At 40.6% G+C, this 19,092-nt stretch overlaps 1 protein-coding gene across 1 annotated transcript in view; it reads right to left on the bottom strand.

Moving 5' to 3' along the window:
* wnt4 (wingless-type MMTV integration site family, member 4) overlaps window positions 1–6,734 on the bottom strand; it is a 29,300-nt gene extending 22,566 nt beyond the window's left edge. The window contains exon 1 of the mRNA XM_086168389.1: window positions 6,562–6,734. Coding sequence (XP_086024515.1) covers window positions 6,562–6,638 — 77 coding nt within the window. The 5' untranslated portion in view covers window positions 6,639–6,734. The remainder of the gene's footprint in view (window positions 1–6,561) is intronic.
* Between the last annotated feature and the right edge of the window lie 12,358 nt (window positions 6,735–19,092).

Raw genomic sequence — 19,092 nt, 5'->3', positions numbered from 1 at the left:
AGCAGTGTATCAAATACTTCTTCTCCCCATTGTATAAGCAATGTGGTTTTTGCATGCACTAACAGATATTTAATTATTTTATTTAAATAGTCACGCATATACAAGGAGGTTTTAGAAGACTAAAAAGATTTTTAATTGAATTTGTTCATGACTAAAAGGTCAAAAAACCACACGCACTGTGACAACCAAAACCTTCACTTTGCAGCCAGCTGTTAAAATGTATCAGCTTGTGATGGATGGTTAACGACGAATGAAGAATAAAATAAATATCACTTCTGTAGAAAATGTTCCTTTTTCCCTTGATGACATGCGATTCATTCAAAAGAAAAACTTACACTCTACCAAATCCCTATCCTGCCATCTTAACACTGAAAATATAAAGCATGTTTAGCGTTGAAGGATGTAGGATGGTTTGATGGAATGAATATACAGACTGTCAACAATTGGCCAAGCCAGCTCTTTTTTTTGCCAATTTTTTCATTTCAGTTTGCTCTTTTAATTACCGACCTTCTCGAGACCTCAGCTCTGTAAATAATTAATCTCACCGCTATTAGACAAGCACAAATACAAAGGATGGGCTGCCAGTGAGGCAGGAGAGACCGCTACCCACCAGGATGAAGCATCGCTTTGTCTCCAAGTTTTTGAGCATGTCACTGCTCCTTAGACCGCATTCTGATGAAATGTCACCGCTCTAAATTCACATCTGATATCTCCGTGAATATTGTTGTGGCCTTGATAACCTATCAAGCCTCTGTAAAAAAAAAAAAATGGTTCTCCAATTTTTCACTGTTAGTCAGCTCTCGATGTGCAATTACATCAGCAATTACTCGCTGATGGTCTTCACGTAATCCATGTCTGTTACCTTCAGGTGCCCCTGCGTTCAAGGAATATTCGTCAGTAATAGATTAATGAAGGGATGCATTCTTGATTCATTTACACATTTTTATAATGAAACATCACGTCGTGGAATCAGCTCAGCGGGCCAAGACCGTCTGACAGATGGTGAAGTGTAAAGTCAGAACTGCACTCAGCTGTTCACAGCCATTGTTGTCACAGAGTTTGGGTTCCTATGTGGTCGCCAGAGGGTGTGTTATGTCTCACGCAAGCCCACGTCCTCCTGTCTCCCGTCTCTCAGCAAATTCGGAGTTCCCCTGCCACTAACAATGGTCATCCTAAGCGATTCCCCTCGCAGCTTCCAGTTTGTCACAATAATTGAACACGCTGGTGACAGGAGTGCTGGAAATAACATGCCACAACCTCACTGCAGCCATGTGAGTGTGAAAGGAGCGTGAGGCGCCAGCATACACCGCCAAGGTCCCTGCTTTCTCTGGTTACCCGCAAGCTGCTGTCTCTTTCGCACCTCACCACGGTGATCCAGGACAGGCACTGGTATTTTCACCCACATACACACACACACACGCTCAGACAGACACACACACAAACACAGCCACAGCTATCTGTGACGGAAAATTGAGGATGAATATTCAGCAGGGCAGGATAATAAATAGTATATAATGAGGCCCCACATCCTGGATCTTTTCACTCACTCCCAAACCAGCTATTTCTAAATTTAGTAAACGTGTACATGAAAATCAAAGACAAAAATCTCTCAAGGCTTTAAAAGGGATGACCTTTCTAAAACAAATACATGTGGATTGCAACCCCTCGTCACAATCAGATTTGCTACTTTTTAACTAAAAAATACAATAGCAACAACTCTGATTTTCATCTTTTCTTTGTTCAGGAATCAGATATAATCCTTCCTTTGCCAATTTATATCATTATTATGTTATTCAAAACCTTCTGTGCTTATTTCTAATTTGGTCACAGTTATATTGAAAATCAAACAACTATTATTTGATTCAACAGTCATGCTGAAAAATCCAGAGGTGAAATCAATGCACAAACTGTAGAGATAATGGTGCAATATTAAACTCTGTAATGTGAAATATCAGATGTTTCCAAGAATGTGTTTAATATATGATTTAGATATGGAAAAAAAAAACTATTGGAAATTGGTGCTCAATTCTAGCTGGCATGACAATAAAATCTTAAAATAAGAAAGACACAAAAAATGTGTATATATATACATAATGTGCACGTATATATATATATATATATATATATATATATATAGTAATATTAGCTTTGTGTGTGTCTGGATCGCAATGAATTGGACTTGAATTACTCGAGACATGGCATCTCATCTGTGTCAATAGTATAATCATAATCACTATGGTGACAGTCTAGCTCATCACACTAAGTCGTTACTTCAGTTATGTCAGTGGACAGGAAAAGATTAAATACAAACTCATCTCTTAGTTTTTGGAACACATACAATGATTAACTGCAATGTGTTTTTTTCTCAAGTTAAAGGAACTTAACCTGTCATAATAAGGATTGAACTTTACTTGACATAACCAGCAACTTGACATGACTTGCCCAAAGACAAGATAACTTGGTACTTTTTTGGCCTGAGTGAGTCACGTCTGCTCCTTGTGTGTGTGTGTGAGGACGACAGAGACACTGAAGGAGAGAAAGAAGTTTACTCCCGCATTGCGTGGCGGCAGCTCCGTCAATAATAAATTGGCTTCTGATGACTAAACCACCTGCATTCTGTCCGTCAGCTGAGCTGAATCAGTATCAAAGGGCTTATAAGCGCTCAGGTTTGCAGTCTGACATCAACGGGAAATATATTAAAATGGCAATAAAAGATTTCAGGAAATGCTTAGAAAACCAAAATCTCGAAGCCATGCATTGACTTGACACCCCAAGCCTTGACTTACAGCTAGAGTTTGTCTTCTTTCCCCGTGAATTACCGCCTGCCCTGACCAAATCATGACACAGCCCTAAAACACATTAGCCCGGTCTGTTATAACTTATCTATTTATTGATACCATGCATCACGTCCTCATTTCCTGCTTTAGCCTCACTAATACAACACAGATTATCCATTTATGGACTCGGCTGAGTCCGACAAGGGATGAAGACTTTTAAATATTTTCCATATTTTATAGAGCAAATCATTTACTGGAAGAGATGCAAAGAGGCAGAAAATGTATTGTGTATCCAGTTTAGACAGTAGATCACAATACATTCTCTTTGGTTTGTCTTTGATTTATCAATATATTCTTTAGGTAGAAAAACTCTTTTTGGTGTAAGTGATAGGAGGGTTATGTGTTGATAATTCTGGCTGAAAAATGGATACATCGAATTACGATTTTAATAATCAACTCTTAAGGTTTTGGTTTTGAACAAATTAAATATGATACTTGTGCAATATTTGTTGATTTCACGTTCTATGGCATCTTCTTATTTGATCACTCGCGTGTGAGCTTAAGATTAATATTCATCGTTCTTCTCCTTTATGCTTTACACAAGATCAGCACGTGGCCTGGAAATGCTGGTGAGACCCACCGCATACATGACAAAAGCACGGGCCCCATGGGGCCAAATTCTTCTTTTGTCTGTTAGTGTTTGAATAATGAAACATTCACACCTTTAACACTTAATCCATAAAAAAGCAATTACATTTCTTTTATGGTCCAAAGCAAAGCCCAAAATGTGACAGTCATTCCTCAGATCCCGGATTTGATTACAGGACACAGAGTCAACTTCCCTTTAAACATGTTTGAGTTTATGTGTGTGTGTGTGTGTGTGTGTGTGTGTGTACAATTGGCTTCTCATTCCTCTCCAGTGTGTTAATTACTGAGTGGTGCCACTGCTGAGGGATTTGCCAACTTACATATTAAGTTGCAAAATCAAACATAGAGCAACACAGATGCAAAAACATCATGCATACACATCACCCACACACACACACACACACTCACACACACACACACACATAGACACCTGGGGTAAGCCTGCAGGTGCAGCAGAGTCAGCGGGAGAAAAAGAGGGCGGGAGGAAAGGAAGTGGAGGAAGGCGGTAATGGACAAACAACCAGCTCAATAAATATCACTCATTAGCAAAGGTATTTGGGAGAGAGTTCATGAAAGTTGACCTCTGCCGGGATTACAGTTAAATATACAAGTAGTCTGTTCCTTTATTTTGCACTCATTTATTAACTGATTTTTTGGGGGGAGTGTTGTTAATGAAGTGTTTCGTGTCAAAAAACTTAATCCAACAATTAGTTTGCCAGCTTTAAACATCCCTCTCTCTATCAACTAGATGTTGATGCTGCATTCATTATTTAAAGTGAAATAAATTCTATTATAACATCAATACTCATTATGACAAATGCTGACTCTTAGCGAATAGATAGGCCTTTTGACAATACGTATGTAAAACAGAATTATAATGTGCGAAAAACATACTTGAAGTGAAAAGTAAAGGGCCGGATGAAAAAAAAGACCTCTCATTATACAAGTATTACAAGTATAAATATGTGTTGATTTTCCACTTGAGGATGTTCTTTGACATGACCTTTATTTTGAGTCCAGTTCGGATGATTTGTGACGTTCACTCTTGGATGAAACATCACATTTTGTTAAGCAAAGCACAGAATGTAGGCGAAACACGCTTAGGTGATGTAGAAAAGAGAGCGCGAATGTGATTCCTTTTAACAGTCTCCAGAAAGCAGTTTTAAGATTTAAATGTTTACATCAGGAGCACTTTGTTGTTATTCTTGTAGTTACATAAGTGGGTTATGATGTTTTTGGAATTGTTTAACTATTTGGCATTATATTCCTCAATTTGCTGCTTTGCATAACCACTTAATTAAAGCATATGAAATGATCACCAAAAGCTTCCTTTTTTTAACATATTAATATTACGATCTGATCTGGTGTCCCAGCTAAATAGATATGAATGGTTGCAGCCCAAAATGCAATACTGAACACATTATTTAACACCAAAAAGGTATTACTTTTTTTTTTTAATCCCTAATGATTGGAATATTTGTAGAAAATACCAGCAATTTAACGTTGCAAATACAAATGGGACGGGGTGAAGAAATAGATGTATTTGAATGCCTACTTTGCACGGTGGCATTTTCTGTCATCGACCATTTGATGGCTGATAAGCAACATCGATCTTGTGCAATCAGGTTTTGGCCAACTCATCAATAACCTTAAGTTTTTGATCATTTTGATAGGCAGTGAGATGTGCATTTAGACATATTGTATATAAGTATGTTATTGCACAAGTATAAGTTTAAAAACGGAACAGTTTGGATCTCTCTCTTTGCAGTGAAGTGCTGCACCTTCGACAGTCCAACTTGACCACCTGCCTGCATCCTGGAAGCTGCGGCTCCTCCTCCAGACGCCCCTCGGACTCTGCGTGGACCAGTCGCGCTTCACATTGCGCGCAATCGGGGGGTGTGTGTGGGGGGGGGTTGGTGCGTGGGGGTGGAACCCATCACACGTCCCGTGAAGCTCCGCGGCGGTGTCTCCTGCCTCCTGCCCGTACATGCCCCGCTATCACCCACCACGCCTTCATGTGAAGCCCGTGAACGCGCGACCGTGGAGACAGTTCCACGAGCGGGCGTTGTGAAGATCGATGGGTTTCTTACAAAACAACCGTGTGGCGTGTGGAGTGGGGGACGGAGGGAGGGGAGGGGGGGCGTGTTTCTGGACGTCAGGTGTTTGTCTGCAAAACAGCTCCGTCCTCACGCACCGTGCGCGTCACTCGCTCCGAGGAGGTGAGGGTGGGTGGATTTGAGTGGCAGCGGAAAATGGAGCGCGGTGGAATGCACGAACCCACCCGACCCGGCCGCCTCCCACTCAGCCCGGGGCAGATGCACATAGACACGCATGAACACGCACACGCACGACCCAAGAAAAGTGGCATCGAGGAGAGGAGGCGAGGAGGATACTGATACCCCCCCCTCCCCCCGCCCGCGTTAACTTTTCGGGACTCTGTATCTCCGTGGGAGGTCCGCATCCACGCGTGCCCGCTGCCCACTGAATGTCACGCCGGCCTGAAAGAGGTTTGACTTTATTTTGTTATTTTAGGAACACTAGTGTTTAGATGGCGCCCGGACACCCTTTTTGTTGTTGAAATAAATAATATATTTTATTTTATTCATTTATAATAAATACAGGGTTTACAGCTCGAATGCATGAATAAAGTAAAAGTTAAGTATATTATACTAAATAAAGTACAAAAAAACTCGAATAAATCCCAAATGGCCTTAATATTTGATTTAATCACAAAAAGGCAAAAAGGCGACCCCCCCCCCAAAAAAAAAAACAACCCATCTAGAGCGTAAGTAAATATTGGGCAAAAGTTCTTACCTAAACGTGCAAAAGTTATGTAACTGAAGCGCATTCAAACAAAAAGGTGCGGCGGTGTTTGTGTTTATTAAAGTGTGTCTGTGTCTCCACGTGTGTTTGCATGCGTGTGCGTGTGGACGGTTAACCGGGAAGGTGAAGCTGAGCGGACGGGCAGGAAAAGGGACAGGTGAATCAGGAGTGCGGAGCAGACGGAGGCGGGACACACACGCACGCAAGTTGTCACACATGCACGCGCACACAAATACTCTCTCTCTTTCTCACACACACACACACACACACACACACGATCAATGGATCGAAACGTGCGCGGGTTTCAACTCACAGCCAGTTGCTCGCGTTGGCGGAGAGAAGCGCGCAGCAGAGCATCAGGACGCACCGCAGGGCGAAATCCTCTGTCATCTCGAGGGGGAGGGAGGAGGCGCTCTGGGGGGCTGAAATAATCCCGTATGGTGGACGGCGGGTGGATGAGGTGGGAGGAGGAGGGGAGAAAGGAGAGGAGGATGGAGGAGAGGAGGAAGAAGAAAAAAGGAAGAGGAGGAGGAGGAGGACTGGGGTCGCTTATGACATCGTCCCGGCATCCAGTGGCCACGGTGGTGCGGCGGCGAGCAGCTTGGCGGTCAATCCGTCAGTCCGCCCGCCCGCCTTGTCCCGTGCCCCCGCCGCGCTCACAGAGGACAAGGGGGGGATTGGGGGTGGGGGGGGATTGGGGGTGGGGGTGCAACACGAGGGATGCTAAAAATACGGGTCTGAATCGCACCCTTCTTCTTTATCAGTCTGTTTGCTTTCCTTCTCCGCGGCGCGTCCAAAAGAGCGGAGGCTCAGCGAGCGGCGGGGTTGATGGTGCTCCTCTTCCTCCTCCGCCCTCCTCCTCCTCCCCCTACTCCTCCTCCTCCTCCGCCGGTTCCCTCTCTCCCCGCGGGTCTGGGACGATCCTGGACGTCAGGGGTACCCTCCGCACACACACATTCATACACACACACATTCACACACACCGCCGTGTTTCGGTGCGTCTGGCGCAGAGAGGAGAGTGTGTGCTGACTTAAGCGGAGGGGCGGAGGATATAGAGGTATGGCAGGGAGATGGGAGTTTTTTGGGGATAGAGGAGGCGGGTTCAGCTGCTAAGGTGTTTGCGTGTGTCTGCTTGCGTGTGTGCGTGCGTGCGTGCGTGCGTGTGTGTGTGTGTTTTAGAGGTCTCCTGGGAGGATGCAATAGCACAGCCATTCACCAATGCCCTCCTCGGCTGCCCCCTCTCTACTCCTTTCCAACACACACACACACACACACACACACACACACACACACACACACACACACACACACACACACACACACACACACACACTTCTTGGCAGCACCCCACTCTCCCTGTCACACTCTCAACCAAATTTTCTGCGGTCAGCTGGCTATTTAAAGCTCGACTGCAAAACGTCTGAATTTGAAACCAGCAAATCCCAAATAATATGACAAATGTCAGCAATACATGATTGATTGATGGGAAGCTTGTGGGAGGATAATGAGACTGTCCTCTTCAACATGCCTCACCTGAGCCTGGTCTGATGGCCCGCAAGACGATATCTGAATATTATCCACATTAAAAAAAAAAAAAAGACCCAGCAGACTGAACACGCTGTATTTATTGTGTATTCATTCGAACCTGCTTCAGTCATCACTGCAAATTACTTTTCTTCGAAAACCCACAGGACTTTATTTTTACTGCAAGACAAGCGAGGATCACCAAAAGTTTTCCAAATCAAATATGTCAGAGTGAATTACGGTACAAAGTGTATAAAAAGATCCACAAACATGTCCAGTGTTTCTTTATAAGATTTTGCGGCCATTAGAAACATGGCATTTCGAGTTCACGTTCATTCATTCATTCTGTGTTGAAGCAGCTTCAGAAAGAGTACAATTATAAATTCAAAAACACAGTACAACTCAATGGTGATCTGATATCATTGACTGCTGGAAAGTTTTTTTTTCTTCTGTACCTTTTATGTTCTTTGACATGAGAAAGTAGAGTTTTACAGTTTGATACTATAATCAAAAACTGCTTCAGACTCAATACATTTCTAAAAGATCAATTCTGTTACAATGAAATGAAACAGTACTCGTCAGATGGTGGCATCAATCCATCTTATTGTGGTGATATAACCTGCTATAGACAATTGTATAGCGACATTTGGATTAGATTGAATTACAAAAATGTAAACAACAAATAAAGCAACAATAATCATGGTTTCAGAGATGATAAAGCACAGTGGAGTAAGCAGACTGAGAAGTTGTGCGTCCAGATTAATATCCAAGCACTTAAAGTAGTTCAGGTGGATATGGATAAGGGGTTACAAGCAACGAGAAAAACAGAGAAGCGATGGTCAAGTGTGGAATTAAAATATGGAATAGAGAGCAAAAGAGACAATGAGAAGAGCATAGGATGAAGAATGTAAATGTTGTGTAAAGTGTAAAAGTAGGCTAAATGCTACACGAGACCATAATCAGGCAGAAAGCAAGCAACCACCAAATCAGATGCGTCCACCCCTTTGCTGACCTCGCTAACCTGCTGCAGGGTGACTTAGTGCAAACTTTAGTCGTGCAGCTCAATGCTGATAAAAACTCACAGAACATTATTTGAAATCATAATGAATTCTCAACACAACATGTTTCCAAACATACCAATGATGTCGAGCTGGGTCTCTGAATAAGAAAAGATGGGTAAACAGCAGACATTAAAAGTAACGTTTTTAAATATGTTTACTCCACGTCAATCTGATGTTTTAATTAAATGTGCGAAATAAAATGTATTACATTGTCAGAAAGGATAGGACAAATTAATTTTCCAACCCTGACTTCCCCAGGGGATTAAAAGAGATAAGTGAGCCAAGTGGCCATGGTCTATGAACATGTGTGTTAATAAAAAACCCAGACTTCAGAAACCACTCTTCACAGTATTACACTTGTATGTGGGTGGTGGTTGAGGTTTGGGCTTTTGTGTGTGTGTGTGTGTGTGTGTGTGTGTGTGTGTGTGTGTGTGTGTGTGTGTGTGTGTGTGTGTGTGTGTGTGTGTGTCGTCTAATCTCATTTCACTTATTGGGTTTGAGAGAGCTAAGAATACACACTGCTGGGACGAGACGTTGCAGCTGTGCCACCAGCTGTGTGCGGTGTGGCTCCAGGCGGCCACACACGCGCCCACGCACGTGTGCACACACATACACACACACACACACACACACGAAAGCACACACGAGCATACACATCAACGGTGATTTCTAAATACTTAATAAATCAGAGGAAACTATTCAGATTCAGAAGCTTTCACCAGGGATGAAGTGTAAAATTCCCCCTCACTTGCACCGAGCACTGTAAAGACTTTAAAATCGTTTGTTCAAAAAACTAAATTAAGTCAGTAATTATTAAACAAATAAACAACTATACATTTTTGTAATGCTGTGTGACGTTTTTTTTAGGTGACCAGTAATTGTCGTGCATGTAGTTGGCCAACAGAGGACGCAAGTGAGCAAAGCAAGCTTTATGATATGCAAGAAATTAAGATTCCTTTAAAGGCTTTTACAAAAAAAAAAAAAAACACGACACATATTTTCTTTTTTTTTCAAATCTATTCAGTAAAAGGGGCTTTGGCATGCTGAATTCATAACCGATCATTACGCAAGAACATCTTTGTTTCTAATATGACAACAATGTACAAAGTATTGTTCACAGCGTTCTGAAAAGTTAATAATTTAGTTTGTTAAAACACCTCCAGTATAAATTAGGCCTCTCAGTGAGAAAAAAAGCACAGCAATAAGTCACTCAATATTTAAATGCATCTAATTTCTGCTGAAAAAAAGTGAAACAGCTAAATTAAATACTGTTCTTGGGAAAGAAACCTCCAGATTCCAAAATAAATACAGCCACAACAGAAATGCTTAAAAGACCTACAATGTAAACCAAACCAAATGAGCTGTTAATGGATACAACTTGCACACCACTTTGAGTGGCAGCAGCCAAACCAAAGTGAAAGGAAGTGCAACACAGTGGGCATATTGTGTCCAGCTTTTGCAAAAAATAAACGTGTCCTTTTGGGAATTAATTTCAATTGATGATCATCAATTGCGGGCAACACTTTTAGAACTCTTACTGAAAGAAAAGTTTCCAATAGACAAAATAAAAAAGGCCACTATGAGTAAAACAGGAGAAATGTGATGAGTATTAATGCAACAGACCTTTCAGAAATAGTGTCTATTACAGTATTTAATACATATGGATTTTCTTGCCTGTTTATCTCATGTGAAGCGGTGAAACCCTGATATCAAAGAGGATGGGTTCGGTCTAAAATAGGTATTAGGTATTCAAAATATCATGGCTCATAGGATTTTATGATTTGTATATTTTTCATTTCAAAGTAACAATTGCCACAACAGAGTGTGACATCAAGTTTTTTTTTAAAATAAGGTAAAGGGAATGACAACACCTGTAATTTGTTGAAAAATTATTTAAAACTGACTCGGTTATGTTAGACGAAAACATTTATTCGATATATCCACTCTGATTTTGGTTGGCATTGCAAGTTTCAAGATCAAAGTATTTCACGGATTCCATCGGTGAAGGTTTTAAATTTGCAAACGCGTGTTTTGATGAGCAACCAAGCAACCGAGCAACCAAGTTTTAGATTCAAAAACAAGTTTTGTATTTGCAAATTAGTGCTTTGAAAAAGAGATGCTGTGTGGTTAACTATAATGCCTCTTATGTCTTATATAGTAAGTTGGCAGAACAACCATGAAATGATCGCTATGGTGACAGGTAATCAACAACACGCACAGGAAAGATAGGTGCAGGACCTCTGGCTGGCTTCATAGCCTCACAATGCTGTCTTTCTAATGCGTAATTAACACCAAAATGTCTCCTTGATGATGTCATAACCTGTAGTAAATTCCCATATAAATGGTCAACTTGATATAAGATGACAAATGAAAATACATTACTGTGTATTTTATGCATCCTACTTCTTGTTGTGCACTGAAAATTCCTCGGCTGCAATCATGATCAAATCTAATTTGCAAACACAAAAGCATGCGAGGCCTCGAGCCAACACCCGGCAGCCTCAACCCACTGCTTCTCCTCCACTTGTGTGTGTGTGTGTGTGTGTTTGCGTGTGTGTGTGTGCGTGCCGGTGTGCGCTGTTACTAGTCAGTTTGGTGACGCGAGAAGACCGCGGGCATGTGTGTTGTGCAACTGCTGAGGGAGACACAAGCTCAAACACATACACACAGACACAGAAACACACACACACTCACACAAACTATTGCTTGTGAAAGAAACCATTATCCCCTATGGAGCCCCAGACATCTGGGCTCGCTTCACCCAGAGAGCGTGCAGCCCACACACACACACACACACACACACACACACACACACAAATGCACATACACAGACGCACGCACACACACACACACACACACATACACACACATGCACGCACGCAAACACAGTCACTGGCAATACATTAGATAAACCACTAAAAAAACTACTGTGATACAAATTCTCTGCACGCTTGTCATGTTGATATTTAACTCAGTTTCTCGAAAAGTATACAGTTATTTGTGGATCTCTGTGCTGAAAGTTATATTTGTACATTTTTTATTTCATTTTATTATATTTAGTTGTTTCCGTCAATGGATAGATGGATGGATGGATGGATTCCGTTGGTTAGTAGCAACCCTCAGAACCCAGGAAATTTACACCTTAATTAATCAAAACAATCGATCTTCATGTTGAAAGAAATTACAATTCATCCCAATTATTTTCAAATGATGACTTGGTCAAGTACTATTAGCTGGAAATGATGGAAGCAAGAGTCAAACACGAAAATATCATCAATATCTCATCCTAAGATATATTGTTATCTTTGGCTTTTGCATACCTTACGCAGTGCAAAATTCAGGGAAAACCCTGCTATTCGACAGAAAAAGCCAAACAACTTACTTATGACATCAGTCATTTTTTGTATTTGTTTTTGTACATTTTGAATTTGTACTGTATTTCAAAATACACAATCTTGGAACAATTGTGTGTTTTTCTTGATTAAGTTGACCATAAATATCAAAAATTAATAAATTTTCAGGATTTCAATTCTCAACACTTGGCTATACAACCACAGGCTGTAGGTAGTTTGTTTGTTTTTGTGTGTGTTCAGGAATACTAAACAGGACAACATAAAGTTGTTGACAAATTTGGGCAAAATGGTAAGAAAGCTGATCAATTAACATGTTGACATTTGGACTGTGAGCTAAAAAATATCAAAAAGAAAAAGTAATGTTTTCACAGACTTTTATGTTCCAATAGCATTGAAATAATGAATGACGGATTTACCCAGTCAATGTGACAAACATGTCCTCTAGGTGGGAAAGCGTAACAAATTTTGTTGACACACGTTATAAAGAAATTACAGGAAATTAAGTAAAATGTATAAAAGTAATCCAAAATATACAAACCTTGCCAAAATCTGTTTTATGCATTAACAGATCAAATGCTTTTAGAGGGGGGTGGGGGGTTATGAGAGAAAAAGTCTGAGTCAGGACATGTAACCCAAATGACCTCCGATCCCCATGGCAACAGGAGCTGGCACACACACCATGCACAAAAGCATTCTGGGAGAGCACAAGTTTTATATTGCTGCCAGCTTTGCAGTCCTCTGCCATTACCGAGGAAACAACAGTGTTGCTTGGACCTCTAACATTTACTCTGCAGTGACACACACATGGAGAGACACACACACACAGATGTACACAAAGTGTGTGACCAGCAGAAGAGTTACGAGAATTCTGACAAGTCTCTTCCTCTCTGCGTGTCCCTCTGGTTCATATGAAGGACCTCATGCATTGTCCAGCCTGAGAAGAATAAGAAAATGTTTGGAGAGTATGTGGGAGGAAGAGCAGAATAAGGACGTTGTTTACGTTTGTATTTACATCCTTTTTTTTATTACAGAGTTGCGTTTACACTGTTGAAAACACAAAGCTTTCAGAATCAAGATGAGTCTGTCCTGGCTGTTAGACACCCCAAGAGTCTTTCCAGGCTTCTACTAATTTTTCGAGTTACAAAGCAGTCTCTTTGTAACGCATAATGAAGTTTTGGTCCACAAACGGAAATGAAAGTGAAAGTTGGGACACTGTCACCTTTGTCTGGTTAAACTTCCACTGAGAAGGTGACTCAGCTGGAACACAGTGAGTCAAAGGGTGCTTTAACTTCTCAGCAAACAACGTCTGGTGTTTCTGCTGGTTTGGTTCTACTTTGTTTTGTCTAGTGTGAAAGCTGTCAATCAAACTGAATGGCAAGGACCACTTTTAATAAGACACTGGTGCCGTGTTTTTGTATTATGAAGGCAAAACATTGCACACAGTGAGCATTTGCTGACATGTCAGAATTGCGCAAATACGAACCATTGTTTATGAAGTTAGAAAACATGATGAATTTCTGTAATGTTCTGCCAAATTTTTTCTACTGATGGCAAATCTGACGCACTGACAGCTCCGATTTCAGAATGAGACTTAAGTTACACACACACTCACACACATACACGCACACTTTCAGACACTAATAATAACATTCAGAACTTGTTTACAATTGCCTTGCAAAGTGAGTTTTAGTGTTGTGCTCTTGCTCAATACTGGAAAGAGGGCAATTGTTTTTCTCTTTGTCAGCCACTCTGAGCTCAATAGATTGTGAGAGTAGCTCTGGTCTCTAAATTACCAGTACTGCACATTTACCTGTGTCTTAAGTGGTTGTAGAAGTGGTTGGAAAATAAATCCCGGAAACAATATCAGTGTACAAGAATAGTTTTTTCTGGGGGAATATACATTTGTAGGTTCAACAGGATGGGCCAAAGTTTACTCCCGATTGGCTGTTTGGTTTATTTTGAGACAGTTTGGATGTTAATTGGATCACACCTAAGAGACAAATGTGTTATTTCTCAAGTTCAGAGAAATTCATCCAAACTACAACAGCAAAACTATGATTTGAAAATGAAAAAAAAAGGATTATTCAGATGATCAGAAAAGCAGTGATCCGAACCAAAGTCACAAGCTGACACACAAATGTGGCCGTTTTAAGTGTTTTTCACTTCAAACAGACTTTTAAACACTTTGAGACATAAAACAGGTCAATGTCTATCAATATTGACTCTAGACATCAATAAGGGTCTCTCTGTCTCTGCTCACTGATTCTGCATGCCGTGTAGTGTTTGCCATTTTGAGCAAATAAATTCAACAGTTGTTAGTAAGAAATAATCAAAGTGAGACGAAAAAAAAAAAGAAACGCAGCTGACAGGCAGGAACATATTTGTTGTAGACATGATCCTCCTGCATCAGCAGCCATGGATGTCAACCTCACCTTAGGTTAAATGCTCTTAAAATGGAACTATTTAAACTCTCTTTAAACTGTATTCAAATAGTGCTAACATGGATCTCTAATACTCTTTTATGCTTACATGAATGTTTATGCAAGCCCTTGATGTTTTTTTTTTCCTGTTTTTAATCAATTCCTCAAGCTGGAATGTTTCATTTGAGAAACATTTCAGCTATGATTTTCTTTTTGAACCAATGTCCTTTTTTCTCCTTTTTACAATTTCTTTAAAATATCTCACCTGAAAAACTTGATTTTGCGTGCAGTGGCTCGTTCTTTTACGGAAAGGTTCACCGGGTTATATTCAATGCCTTATGATATATTTAGTTAATGTGGCTTCAATGCAATTACGTTGGTATTTCCTAAATAAACTACTCAGTTACATCATTTTAATTACTGTATCAACTGTATGTCCCCTCTAAAGTTTCGGTTTGATTGCCATTCTTGCAAAGTAACTGAAATACCTTTTTTTTTACTGCTTTTGTCAACAGTTTCACTTCCTGTCACTCTAATAAATCTGATTTAAACTCTACCCCTTTCGCTGCTTGTGTGTCCTATCATGTGTGTAGTTACTCATTACCCTGGGTTGTTGTGTCCTCTGCCCCCTGCCCCAGCCACAACATTAATGTCAGGGGTCAAATGCCCTTTGGCCTCCCTTCTCCGCTTTGTTACCCTTCTCTCTTATCTTCTTTTCCCAATTCATCCTCCTCTCATTGTACTATAGGTAATGTGTGAAGATTTTCACCGGCTGTATGCCGATATATTCTAAAGTAGAAAAGTTGGGTGCAGTGAAGTAGAAGTGAATAATGTTGTGTGTGTGTGTGTGCACGCATGTGTGTGTGTGCATGTGTGTGTGCTTGTCTGTGCATGTGTGTGAGTTAGGTGTCATGAGGGCTGTCAGGGGTTAGGTCAGCAAATGAACAGCTGAGAGTGGTGATTTAGTCTGTATAAAAGCAGCCCAACTGTCATAACAAAGACACAATCTGACAGCAGGCCAAGCAGAGACAAAGAGGAGTCACTGGCCCCCAGGAGGCCTCCAAAGACCTCTTTGGACACACACACATACATACACTTGCACAGACAATGGGGAGTCAACAGTGGGCTCCCGGAGGTCTTGTGATGGTCTAGGGGCCAGACTGAGCTTGGCTGAAAGGACCAAAGAGGTTTCTATTACAAAGACAGACAGGCGTCATGAGTCGCCTATTGACAGGATGGCCTCATTCCTCCTCTACACACATCTTTCATTTTACGTGATTGTAGGGTTGTGTGTAAGTTATTCAAGTAGGTGATAAATACATGATAGTCTGTTTCACAGCCATTGCCATCGCTTTGGACAAATTACTGAAGGAATACGAGAGTTCTCATGATTTGATTTACAAGCGCTTGAAAACTCTTTACTCTCACCAAAAAATGTACTTTGATGAACCAACTGTATTTTAGTTGTTCTCTCAGTTCTCAAGAAGGATCTGACGTTTGGCATCATATTTTTTTCAATTTTATTGTGATGAGAAACATGGCTGAAGTATGAAAGGGATCCATATTACAGCTGCTGCCAGTCTACGTGACACTTCCCGGGCATTCAAGCTTCAATTCTGGTTGTTTGTGTGAAGTATTGGCCACTTATTGAAAACACAATGGTGGAAAATCATGATAGGGAAATATTAAAAATTACAATAAATCTACGAGCCAGTAGATGGAGAAGCGTAAAGCTGTTCTGCCAGACAAACACTCACACACGCACATAACAGACATACAGTTAGTGTGTTAAACATTCTTCTGATACCAAATGATACATTTTCATATAATTTGTGCATATCAATTTTTAATCATCAGTTACAGTCTTAATAATTGTACAGCCTCCCCATTCCCCTTGTCTGGCTAAAACTGATGGAATTATATAGCCCATGAAAAATAAGCTTTTCTTTGAGTGTCTTCTCCTTCATCACTTGATCAGCGTTGTGCAGCGTCATAGTTACAAGAAAACAGTAACACAAATGTTGTAAGAGTCAGATGATGTTAATTCAGTTTTCATATGCACACTCTGAGGTCTCCTGGTTTCATTTTTTTAGAGTTACAGGCTACAAACATTGGCTGGTTTTGAGCGTTATTTCTAACCCACTGGCCAAATACAAACATTCTAGTTAACAAATGACTGAAGACTGTTGTGTATTCAAGAGCAACATTTAGGCCAAATCCCAGGTGATATCAGGAAACTGCTGGCCTGTGTGACACTATCTTTGGTGTTGGTTTGGTGTGTCTTCATCGTTTCCCACATGGTAAAAAAAAAGGCCAAAAAAAGGAGGAAAACATTAAATTGAATTAATTAATATTGATTGACACAAGATGTTTCTAATGTGGTTGCTTTTCCATGTCCACTGGATTTGTAACTTATGTAAATATTTGCCACAAGCAAATAACAGATTCATAAATGATTTAAGAGGGGAGTTTGGGGGTTTTGTTATTAATGTATGGCTTGTTGGATGAGAAAGTTTGGTAAGGGAGATAACTTGGAGTTCAATTTCAAAACATAAAAAAAATCAGTTATGCTGCTGATGTCAAACATTTTTCCTAAAAGGTATTTCTCTTTCCTTTGTTGCTCTGTCCATCATCTGGCATACTGAGGGCCTATCCAGGCTCAGTAAAAGAACAAGTACGGCCCCTTCTTCCTATTAGGTTCAGATTAATCAGCCTTTTCTTCTGAGTTGAGGAGCATTATGAGGAGAGGCATTGAGCCCTCAGTAACCCCCACCACTCCCCACCACCCTGCTACCCATCCACCTGCTGTGGCTTTGTCTGTGGCTTTGGAAGAGCTTTGGCTTTCAGCAAAAAGCCAACCCCGACCACACAACTTCAACACGACTTGCACATACTCAGGCTGGCATAAAGGCTGGAAAAATTCAGCTGCCACAGCATGCTCTTCTTGTGAGGGTGGAAATGCCACCGGAACAGGGTTTTGGCCATGGAGGGACACTAAAACAATCCCCTGAAAGCCATTCTGGTGACAATTTTTGAGTTATGATTGCACACTGGGTAAGGCGTGTTGCCCTGCAGGTTTTATAGACTTTGGGGAAAAATTATCTCATACCAAACTGGAATTCTGTCCCCACTCTGACATCTGATATAAAAATAATCACAACAGTGTCTCGCAAAACGCTGCATAGTTTCAAAATTAGAGAATAAAAATCAGAATAAAATCTTGAAAACATCTTTTTCTTCTTGTGATTGGTAAGCTTGAAGAAACTCTCCTTTCAAAAATGCAGGATAATACTTAACATCTTGGCCTTTCTGGAGGCTGAGATCTGAAACAGCCCAACTTGCCCTTGAGTTTTTACACATGAGTTTAACGAACTCAAATAGATTTCTAACCTTCTTCATCCTACTGGCACTTAATAATGTTTCATCACACACGCTATTGATTCATGCTGCTTCTTTTATCTACACAGAATTTTAGTGCATAAAAAATAACTCCTAAAGGTGATGCTGAGTTTATCCTTTAGGCCAGACCCGCATTATACCATTAGATATGCTCTTGTGGGGCTCCAAATGCTCCTCCTCCTTGCAAAGATTTAATTCAAAACATAAAAGGTAAAATCACCAAGCCTGCTGGATGAATGCGGGTCTTTTGGCCTGATCTAACCCTGGGGGAGTGTCATTGTCATCCATTTTTTTGTATAAAATATTATGGAAAAAAAAAAAACTACATACAAAAAGTATATGGACTCAGAATTACTCGAAAAAAAACGTCCAAATCCCATTATTCCTGAGAGACTACTGTTTAAGAGGCTCATTAAAACAACCCAGAGCCATATTGGCATGTCTATGTTTTAATACCAAATTGTGCATGTAAAACAGTACATAAGTATGTTTTCAATTTGATTAAATTGTCCGGATCTTATCGTCCACACGCAGCAGATCTGCCGTGTACATCGGCACTCAATAACATATGTCAGAGCGATAACTCCACAAATCACAGTCCCTGTTTCCCTCAGATACCACAACTTCAGCCAGTTCCCCCCTGCAAACCATCTATGTGTGGGTGCAATTTTTTTCCCAAGTTTTTTCAAATAATTCCTGGTATTTTCTTTGGAATTTCCAGGCCCTTACAAGGCAATTATACAAGTATCCAGCAATCACCGTTTTCACTGTTGTATTGTAAATAGTTACAATTAAAACTTGTGCAGCACTGTCACACCCTGTGGTTTCAAAGTATAGATTCAACTGCCACGCTACAAAAATACTGGCCCTGTCTGGTCTTTTAAGAAAACTGTCAATACTGGAATACTTCCTATTAACCTTGATCCTACTTAAACAGATGAAAAAGTGGAGTCCAGACATATGAATACAGAAACAAAGTTTTTAGTTCTCATCATAAAAATTCACTTGAGTCATCATCATAAATACATTTGTGAAGGTTCTCAGTCACTCAGCTCATGGTAGCTGCTAATAAATCTTACCTTGGCAA

The sequence above is a fragment of the Fistularia commersonii genome, chromosome 21, assembly GCF_037954325.1.
Source record: "Fistularia commersonii isolate RoL2024-O1a breed Wild chromosome 21, RoL_Fcom_v1.0, whole genome shotgun sequence".
In the NCBI taxonomy this organism is placed as follows: Eukaryota; Metazoa; Chordata; class Actinopteri; order Syngnathiformes; family Fistulariidae; genus Fistularia; species Fistularia commersonii.
Note: the sequence above shows the minus strand (reverse complement) of the source record. Positions and strands in the feature narration are given on the sequence as shown.